The 10,063-nt window shown below is 42.9% G+C and overlaps 1 protein-coding gene and 2 non-coding genes across 3 annotated transcripts; all 3 read left to right on the plus strand.

The window, feature by feature from the left end:
* The first annotated feature begins 740 nt into the window (after positions 1-740).
* rpl13 (ribosomal protein L13) lies at positions 741-4,157 on the plus strand. The gene is made up of 6 exons (XM_076022887.1): positions 741-893; positions 1,342-1,459; positions 1,798-1,939; positions 2,769-2,942; positions 3,567-3,623; positions 3,955-4,157. The coding sequence occupies exons 2-6, from the start codon at positions 1,356-1,358 to the stop codon at positions 4,111-4,113; spliced, it is 636 nt and encodes a 211-aa protein (XP_075879002.1). The 5' UTR covers positions 741-893; positions 1,342-1,355; the 3' UTR covers positions 4,114-4,157.
* Positions 2,618-2,691, plus strand: LOC142887950 (small nucleolar RNA MBII-202). The gene has a single exon (XR_012926631.1). It is a non-coding gene; the product is annotated as a small nucleolar RNA MBII-202 (small nucleolar RNA).
* Positions 3,750-3,825, plus strand: LOC142887958 (small nucleolar RNA MBII-202). The gene has a single exon (XR_012926636.1). It is a non-coding gene; the product is annotated as a small nucleolar RNA MBII-202 (small nucleolar RNA).
* Positions 4,158-10,063: the final 5,906 nt, after the last annotated feature.

Below are 10,063 nucleotides of genomic sequence, written 5' to 3' on the forward strand. Positions count from 1 at the left end.
CTACCTCTCAATCTACTATCACACCCCTGTAACAGTTAAGCATGGCGAACAAACTATGTGAGAGTGGTAAAAATTTGACACATTTCCCCATAAGAAAGGACATGGTATGTGAATATTTTGAGCTGCTCTTCTGCTCTGCCAACGAATGGAAATATGGATCAGGAGGGGAATCAAAGAGCAAGCCAATGCTGTTTAAATAACCTTTAACTTTTACAGAAAAAGCAAACAACAGTCACTTTCAACAAAGGGTTCGTGCCTCCAGGGAAGTCAGTATCTAATGTCCAAAAGCGATCCAAAATATTAACTTGAAACGTTAAACTTTTAACAAAGTGCTGAATAAATAAATAAAAATAAGTACAAGATCGACATCAAGTGGGCAATGTAAGAACTACACTCCATAGTTGAACGAAAAACAAACAACGCAAATGCCACCAAAACGTTAGCCTGGATAAAAGTCACAAATGTTGAACGAGAAAGATTATTATTATTATTATTATTATTATTATTATTATTATTATTATTATTATTATTATTATAAACCATTTATATTTTGGGTTCCACAATTTTAGAAAATAAAATGCAATAATAAAGCTGTCAAAGCATACGCGAAATATAATAAAATGCAGGAAACATTCAACGTGATTGTGTTTACTATATTATTAACAAAGTTGATCAGCGTACGAGATTTGACTTTAATTCCGGTATTGGCATGCAAATCCGTTAGATATTACGTATTACAAAATTTAAGATATATTGTGTTTTGGGGACAGACTAATTTTGTCCGACCGTAGTACGCGAGCCTGACTGTTCTGTGATTGGCTGGTTCACCCATATCCCACAAGTCCCCGCACTGCTACTTCCTTTTTCCTTTCGGCCATTTTCCTACCCCGTAGGTACGAGATAATTTTCTCTATATGTTTTGAAATAATCTGCCTTAATCCTCAGTATTTTGTGACTATATTTGAATTTCACTCATACTCGACGTTAGAATAATTTGTCACCTCTGTAACAATGTGATTAGTGATGTAGTTTTTTGAATAGATAATGCACAACATCTTCTGTAATAGTGCTGATCCCTGGTCTGCTGCTGCAGTGTGTGACTTAGCATTCCCCTTATAGACAAACCTCCGTAACCGAATGAATTTAGTAGGGTTTGTTAAAGTTTGTATAAACGTATGTCGCGAATGCTGTGGTGGCAGAGAAAATCAATAGAAACATGTTGCAGCCGTTAAAATAAAGTGTTGGAAATCCACTAAAGTTGTCAACTTGCTAATTTAGCATGTTGACCCTATCGCTGTGTGCCAGCATGACAGCCTGTCCGTGTTTTGCAATGTGTTGCAGGGAAGTCGTCAAACATGGCCCCCAGCCGGAATGGAATGATTTTGAACCCTCACTTCCACAAAGACTGGCAAAAGCGAGTGCGCACCTGGTTCAACCAGCCAGCCAGGAAGCTCCGCAGGTGAGAATTTGTGTCTCAAGGAGCGAGGCGCTAGCTAATGCTAGCTGCTAGCATGGACGAATTCAAACCGATGCTTCTGACGCAAACTCGTTGCTTTTGTGATGTGGCATGTGCTCAGTCATTCATTTAAATTCTGTTCAACAATGTAACATCGACGGCCTCAAATTCCACCTGACAAATGTTGTCTAGTATGCGGAGTTTTAAGAGCAGTGCGACAACTCGTAATGATGCCGTTGTCAGCAAACACTTTAATATACAGTGCGTTTTTAAAAAATTGTAAAAGTGCGTTTGACCATTTTGAAAGGACCTTTACTATTTGTCCAACCTGCTTTGCTTAGGCGAAAGGCTCGCCAGGCCAAAGCCCGCCTTGTTGCTCCTCGCCCAGTCGCTGGACCCTTGAGGCCACAGGTGAGGTGTCCAACCATTAGATACCACACCAAGGTTCGTTCTGGACGTGGCTTCACTCTGGAGGAGCTGAAGGTATGGCCTTGCTCTACAATTTAACCTTCTACGTTTACTAATATGCGTTTGTCATGGTCTGAGAATTATCACTAACCGAGTGTAAGCCAGTGCAGGTACAGTGAATTACAGCTTTTCACTTTTGTTTCTGACAAGGCCTTTGTGTGACCTGTTAAACTTTTTATGCTCTGCCCCTGTGTCATGCCGTGACTCTCACACATCTTACAGCATTGCAGCACAAACATTTCCCATGGGGGCGAAAAACACAGACTAGGACACACAGTACAGAACAGATTTGATGTTCATGCCAAAATGCACCGTCTGCCCTGTATTTGGTTGCTGTGAGAGGAATGTTAAATAACTGGCCTCCCTCTGCACTGTGGGGCTCAAGTTCACTTGACCTAGAATGTGACATTTTCGCACTTGTCATTTTCATACTGTTAGGACGTAAAATCTTTTTTTTCCTTCATATTTTTGTCACTCATTTAGTTTGCAGTGAATACCTGAAATACGATTTGAAGCATTAATACACTGGCATTGATTATTCTAAAACCCACTGCACCTGGCTTTTCTCTTATTTTTAATTTCAAGAGTCTCGCACCTTAAAGACGAACATGCAATAAACGCTCGGATCATTTTGTTTCAAGCTGTGCGCCCGTTACCTCATTGTTAGTGATTGATGCATGTTTTGCAGTCAAAGGATGACAAATCTCCGGAATCTCTGTACTCTCTTGATGAATACATTGAACCCCTTATTCTGATGACTGCTCACCATGTATAGTAAACATGCAGGTGCCAGATTGCACTTGGTTTTAACTGTTCACTAATGTCAACGTGTTTGTACTTGTAGGCAGCTGGCATCCACAAAAAGACAGCCCGCACAATTGGCATCTCAGTTGACCCCCGCCGCCGCAACAAGTCCACAGAGTCTCTCCAGGCCAACGTGCAGCGTCTGAAGGAGTACCGCTCCAAACTCATCCTGTTCCCCAGGAAGGCATCTGCTCCTAAGAAGGGAGACAGCACTGTAAGTTTTCATGTCGCAGTGAGGACAAAGCTCACCGAAACTCTTGTGTTGCTTGTAAATAAACTGTTATCTTGTTTTTTGCTCATTTTCCCCTTGGGAAATTAATGTGAAAAATACAAGCTGCAAGAAGCAGAAATAGAAGCACACAATTAGAGCGAGCATGCAACAGCACATTGACACTGGAACAATGAGTGCTGCAGAAAACCAACACCTGCTCTCTGATGATTTCATGTGTTCACCTTTTCAACTTTTTCAAATGGGTTTGTGGTGACGGCAGGTAGAGAAGCTATGTGGTCCAATTCTTGGGCCAGTTGTGAGAAGTCGCTCGTTTTTTTTTAAGCAAAAAAACCCCCAAAACATCCTGTCTTTTGCCTGTTCACCACAAAATATTTAAAAAGCTGGTACATTCATCCTCATCTGAGTTGGAGGAGTTTTGAGACGTCTTAGACGTCATAATTGCTGCAACAGCCTTCATATATCATGTTTTAAAGTGTCTGTCAGACATTTTGTTCTTTCTGTGAGGAAATCAGATGTCTAACACAAATAGATATCTTGTCTTTTCAGTAAATCTGGTTTCTTGATTATGTTGGAGAGAAAAAAATAAATAAATTTGAAACTTTTCAGGAGGAGGAACTGAAGATGGCCACTCAGCTCACTGGCCCAATCATGCCCATCAGAAATGTAAGTGTTAATCTTATCCATATTTACTTTGTTATACCTTTGCAACACATTACATGTCAACATTATTAGACACCTGTCTAATATTGTAGAAAATTACCTGAAAATTTTAGAATTTCTGCAGTCAGGTGATGTCCAATCTCCGGAATCTCTGTACTTTGATGACAATTTCATATTTTTGTTCTGATGACTGCATTTCAAAAGCTGAAAAAAAAAACGGTGTCAGCTGTGAAGTACTATATGATTGCCATACTATAGTTTTTTTTGTGTTTTTTTTAGTTTATCAGTGTTTGTAGGATGAAGTTTTGCTCAATGTTGTCCTTGTGCTCTTCAGGTAATCAAGAAGGAGAAGGCCCGCGTCATCTCCGAGGATGAGAAGAACTTCAAGGCTTTTGCCAGCCTGCGTATGGCTCGCGCCAACGCTCGTCTCTTCGGCATCCGCGCCAAGAGAGCCAAGGAGGCTGCCGAGCAGGATGTGGAGAAAAAGAAGTGAAAATAGTCACTATGGAACTTTGCAAAATAAAGTGTTTAAAAAGATTCTTGTGAGATTGTCATAATTTGAAACACTTAGTGTATATAAGAGATTTGAAATGATGGCTTTAAAATTCTGTTCAGACCTCAATCTTTTTTTCTTTTTTTTATACCAACACAATCTTTTGGAATGAAGTAGTTGTATTTAAAATGTATTAAAATCACTGAATTCTACTTCATCAAAGAATGACTTCTGAAGAAAACATCAGAGAAGACTGTCGTCAATGGATGAGCAGAGAAGTGTTGGCAATCTTAGAATAGTCACGAAGACAAAGATACAGTGGACATAATTTAGACAAACTGATGAAATGAGAAGTTAAACCCACCGATAGGGGGCAGTAGAAGCTTGAGCTGTAGCCCAGTGACGTCAAAGGTGATTCCTGTCCACGTATCTGCTTTTGAAAAACAATATATTGATCCTACAAGATGTTGTGACTAAATAAAAGTTTTAGTAGTCTGAACAAGAAGTTCTTATTCTCTTGCCCTTTTTTTTCTAGTTTAAATGTCAGTTGTGTGCAGCTTTGCACGGCGGAACATTATGTAGAGTGTATGGAGAGTGAGACCTGTTCTCTCCAGAATGTTAATACAAAGCTGGTAGAAGTGTAGGTCAGGCATTATCCTGGAGCCAGTGGAAGGTCAGGAGAGACGGAGAGGCAGATATAAGGAGTCGGCTCATTGGACCGTTTAGATTCAGCAGCTGGAGAAAATGGTTTTCATTCAACATAGTGAAGTGCACCTGTGCCCAAATATTTAAATAAGACATTACACTCAGACAACAGAAACGCTGCAACTTTTGGGTATGGTGTGTAAAAATGATAATGACAATGAACATGGTGCATGTTTTAATTGGAAATGGAGTTGTCAAGTCCAAAAATAATCCCAAAGAGAGCAAATCTGAACACGCTGAGACCAAACGTCCTTGTGCATGTCTCCTTCAGTGTCCTGTCTGAGTGAATGTGAATAAATAATTCAGGTAAGAGAGGAAACTTGTCAGTCACGTCATTTTGGACCGGAGGTGATGGATGTGGCTGAAACTGGAACTCCTTGAGAAGATCCCATAGATGAACCCTTGGAAGAAGAAATGGCTAATAATCAATTTACTAAAACTCAAACAGAACACCACCATGGGCACACCAAAAGAAAATGATAGTAGGAGTAATTAATTTAGATACTTCACAACTTTAAATAGCATCAGTAGCATGACTATGATTAATCTGATGTGAAAACAATACGCTAATTGATGTGTAAATTAATATTCAAATGTTATGTTTCAGTCAGTGTGTTTGTTTTAAGACTGATGTGGATTTAAAGAATCCCCCTGTAAGTTAGCCAGTCAGGGTGTTTTAAAAATAAACTACAAATTAAATGACTGATTAGGTTTGTTATCACACACACACACACACACACACACACACACACACACACACACACACACACACACACACACACCGCACAGACTCCTCTTGAAGCACAACGATTTCCTGCCTGATTTCTCAGGAGAGTAGCTGGTCGATACACTATCGAATCTTTAATGCTATTGATTATGTGAAGATCATGATGACAAATCGGTTAACGGGGGGGGCCCTTTGCCCACTACAGCAGGCTCGCCATATGTTTAAAACATGCTTCTGCTGCAGCGAATATCCTCATCTCTGTGCACAGTGTGAACCAATGCCTCGCTGCCGCTCACTGCTGATGTAAATTTTGCTAATGGGAGGAGATAATAATGCACCCTTTGGCCACCCAGTGATCACCCTTATCTGCATGGCAGCAGCCGGCACATCTCCCACTCACAGTCATTCCCTTCACCCGTGCAGCGACACACTGATACTTCTTCCTCTGAGACGCTGTCTCGACTATCCTATTCACCCTATAAGGAGTCAGAGCTGACCTTTGCCTTTGTAGGTCAGTGTGGCAAAATGTAACGATGACAGAGGGAAAATCTGCAGGGGGTAATATTTCCATTCGCTGGCCAGTCACTTTGAATCCAGAGAACACAAGCTCACCGATTGATTACCACTAACGAAGATGCCACAATTATCCCCTCCGGTAAGCCGGAGTTACCGATCAATAATATTTGTAAAAGGCTGGAAAATGTGGGTCATGTCGTGCAAAACATTGACGGTCTGGCTAAAAAAAAAAACCCCAAAAACCCCTGAGAGTGCATCAGGTCATGTGGAAAAGAAAACTCCTCCCATTCGAGTTATTGGAAGCGCCATGTGGTCAGCGGCACCAGAGGTGAGAAATGAATGTGGCTGGGGAGAAGGCGGCGGCGGTGGGGGGGTCGCACTTGGTAATCCATGTGTAAAGGCAGGGAACGTCCTGTGAGGTGCTGAACGGACAGCAGCAGCGGCAGCAGCAGCAGCAGCAGCAGCAGCAGCAGCAGCAGCAGCAGCAGAAGCAGATGGCCTTGTTTTGAGCCGTGGCATAACAGGGCTCAGGTGTGGACCCCGGAGCACCCTCTGGATGTCTGTGAAGGAAGAGACGCTGGGGGGTGGGTGGGCTGAACACGGCAGGAGAGCAGTGACTTTGCACTGATGGCTGCATTTCCCTCTTTAACACCAAGGAGAAAAAAAAACAAAACACGCCAGCCTCTAACGTCAATATCTGAGAGTTTGTTTTTTTTCTCTCTTTTGGTTTGGTTTTCTTGCTGTCCTTGTCGCTAAACACAGGGAGAGATGAGAAATGGCAAGACAAATAATTTGTTTCTCATCCTTGGCGGGGGGACTTTGATTGACCTCTCTCTGCCTGCTGCACACAGGATGTTAGAAATTAAAAGCCTCTAAGTGGCCCAACCCTCCAATAATCAGCCGGGTCCTCTTGAAATCAAAGAAAGAAAAAAAAAACTTGCACTGCCGCTTGTGTTGGAAGGACACTTGAGGATTCTTGAGAAGCCTTCAGGAATAAAATGGCGTAATAGCTCGGGCCTACACGTCTTTCATAAAGTGCACACAGCTAACAGGAAGTCCTTTATTTAGACGCCAAGCCCGAGCTCTCCCTTAAAGAAAAAATCTTTCACACTATATTTTGATGAAACCAAATTTAATTATGCCTGTTTTTGTTTACATCCTCGACCTTGGCGTCTGCTTGAAGAGATCTCGCAAAGTGCTGCCAAAGCACACATGCACTCTATGAAAATCTAGGAATGTTATGCAATGTCTGGAAATACATTCATGAAAATAATACATTTGTGGGTGGACTGTGAATCGTTCCCGGGTAAACGTGTATGGGAAGAAGAACGTTATGTAACGCAGACTGTTGTCGGTGATTTTAAGATGATAAATAAATTAGCTCCAATTTCAGATAACGTGAGCAAATATGGATGAAGTGAAGGTAGGAAAGCAGAGAATCCCAGATCCTGCGCGGTCACATGATGGCTGCGTTGTGCCGCTCCAGCAAGATCCATCCCTCGATCCTCCCGTTCTTTTTAAGGAAAATGTCTCAAACCTGTTTGTGGCATTTCAACTTTAGTGGGCAGACAAAACCAGCCAGGAGCAGCTTATTTAATGCAGGGTTTCACAAAATTACATATATACACAAATGAATCAATATCTTGAAGGTGCCATTTCATATGCATCACAGATTTTGTCTCAGATCACTATTTGTACAGTTCATCATCTGAAAACAACACCCTAAAACCAACCAACAAACAAAAATCCTGCGGCTTCATCCCAAAGCTGTTGCTCTGTTGTGCTTTCCACAAATTCGGAAGAAAATATCAAATATGGTGAATCGTTGTTTGCTCGAGGGTGGAGCCGACACCTGGCTGTTATTACTAAGAACTAATATTGAGGCATGAGTGCTCTTTGTCGTGTCACAAAGGGCTGATTGTCAGAGCTGCAGCTTTCAGCAACACTTTCTGCGCAGTGGAGCAGGGACAAAAAGAGGACACAATCTTCCTATACTGCTTAACTCATCGACCAGCTGAAAAACAGAGGTTGTGGTTGGAAAGTGTGACATGAATGAAGAGTGAATTTTGCCCTTTATATTTTAGCGGATAAAAATCAATTTCGACAGCAGTTGTTCTCCAGAAATCCTGCGATTCATGTTCTCATGTGGACATTACAATCCTTGACCTGAAGGCCCACACAAACTTGTTCTATAAATGTATATGTACACACACACTACCACCACCACCACACAGCCCAGTCAGATTGGGAATTGGGACTTTATTTTTAGTGCACCTATAAACTCGACTGTCCTTTTGTTTTCCTTTGCAGCGTTGGAGCTGTTTTGTGATGCAGTACCTCACTCTGCCCTGTCGGGGGACCTACGACATCTGAGTGCAGCACTGCTATGAGGGCTTTTTTGTATAATACTTTATTTGAGGTGGTGTTCAGGCGGGGCTTGATTTGGTCTCTTGGCATCCACACATTAGAGTGCGGCCGCAGAGAGAAGCAGCAGATGATTACACTGTAAGTGAGATGATCAGTGGCCACCGTGGTGGCTGATGAAGGATCGAGCCGAGCGTCTTAACTAACTCTGTGTCTGTCTGTTCCAATGAGAGGCGCAATTTAAATGTGAGCAACTGGTGAATGGTGTGTGAGTGTGTGTGTGTGTGTGTGTGTGTGTGTGTGTGTGTGTGTGTGTGTGTGTGTGTGTGTGTGTGTGTGAGCAGATATGCGTGATGTATCAAAAAAAGATTGTTAATAAGCGTTTTCTGCACGATTATGCATTGATGTAAGTGGATATCATATTCAAAGTTCACGTTTTTTCAACGCACGCACACACACACACACACACACACACACACACACAACAGGATGTTCCACCACAAGCCTGACAGCTTATTTTCCCCTGATAAATCAATAAATCAATTATATCTGGCTTATGTTGCATCTACGATGTTTTATTATTTATTTAATAGATTTTTTTTTCTCTTTCCTCCAGAATGAACTCCGTGTCAGACCCCCACCATCCTCCGAGGAGCAGCTGGACCTTTGCTCTGTCCACTCCCCATGCACCTCCCTCCCTCACTCTTTCCCTCCATCCCTCCTCTACTCCATTCCTCCCTCCCTCTCTCAGCGGCACTCAGCAGCGAGTTTCAGCGCAGGAGAAACAAAGCGGCCAGTGTGTTTCTGCTCAGGATTAAACAAGTGTTGCTGAGGAGTGAGGAGGAGCGGCACCGGCATCGGCACCGGCGGCGGCGGCAGGTAGGGAGCGTGGCGTCACTTGTTTGCTGTTGACAGGTGGGGGTCAGGTTCGGTCCGGCTTTAGGTGCGTGCGTGTGTGCGTGCATATTCCACCCCCCAACCCCCTTTCTCGTTGTTGTTGTTTGCTTGTGTGTGTGTGTGTGTGTGTGTGTGTGTGTGTGTGTGTGTGTTGGAAGTGAGTCATAACTGACAAGAAGCACCGGTGTTGGTCGCTGTCAGACGCCTCTCTCTCCCCTGCCGCGCCGTGGACAGCCAGCTCGTTATTTCAGCTCCTCCTGGACGTCAGCCGCTTTAATCGTAATCGGAACGACACGTGTGAATCAGATTAATAAGAGACTCAGCTCGAGTGCTTCCTCGATTCCTCCTCTTAAAACTTGAGCTTTCCGCGCTGTTTCCGACCTGCCGGTTCCAACCGGGAGTGGTTACTTCTTTTTCTCTCTTACTCGTCAGATCCACACAACTTTTTTCTTTGTCTCACATCGGATTTTTGAAGATTCTGCCTGAATTCGGATTGTGATTGTTGTAAGGTTTTTTTTTGTAATTTGTAATTTGTAATTTTTTTAAAGGTAAATTCTGCCTTTTTCCGACCGGTAGCTGGAGCGGCAGCCTGCGGGCGCTGTCCCCGGTGCTGAAATCCCAACACGGCTCACTTGTCCATTTCCGTCGGAGGAGACTCCCGGAGCAGGCGATGCTGCTGTTGGATTCAATTCAAACGAATTCAAACGTTCTCCCTCTTCCGAGTAGTTATGGCTGACTTAG

This window comes from Nelusetta ayraudi, unplaced genomic scaffold (assembly GCF_046127955.1).
Source record: "Nelusetta ayraudi isolate G7.1 ecotype Tasmania unplaced genomic scaffold, CSIRO-AGI_Nayr_v1 ptg000002l, whole genome shotgun sequence".
Classification (NCBI taxonomy): Eukaryota; Metazoa; Chordata; class Actinopteri; order Tetraodontiformes; family Monacanthidae; genus Nelusetta; species Nelusetta ayraudi.

Coding starts and splice junctions, on each gene's coding strand:
- rpl13 (XM_076022887.1), top strand. CDS start 1,356: ATGGCCCCCAGCCGGAATGGAATGATTTTGAACCCTCACTTCCACAAA. Junction 1,940..2,768: donor TCACTCTGGAGGAGCTGAAG/GTATGGCCTTGC, acceptor TTGTACTTGTAG/GCAGCTGGCATCCACAAAAA. Junction 3,624..3,954: donor CAATCATGCCCATCAGAAAT/GTAAGTGTTAAT, acceptor TGTGCTCTTCAG/GTAATCAAGAAGGAGAAGGC.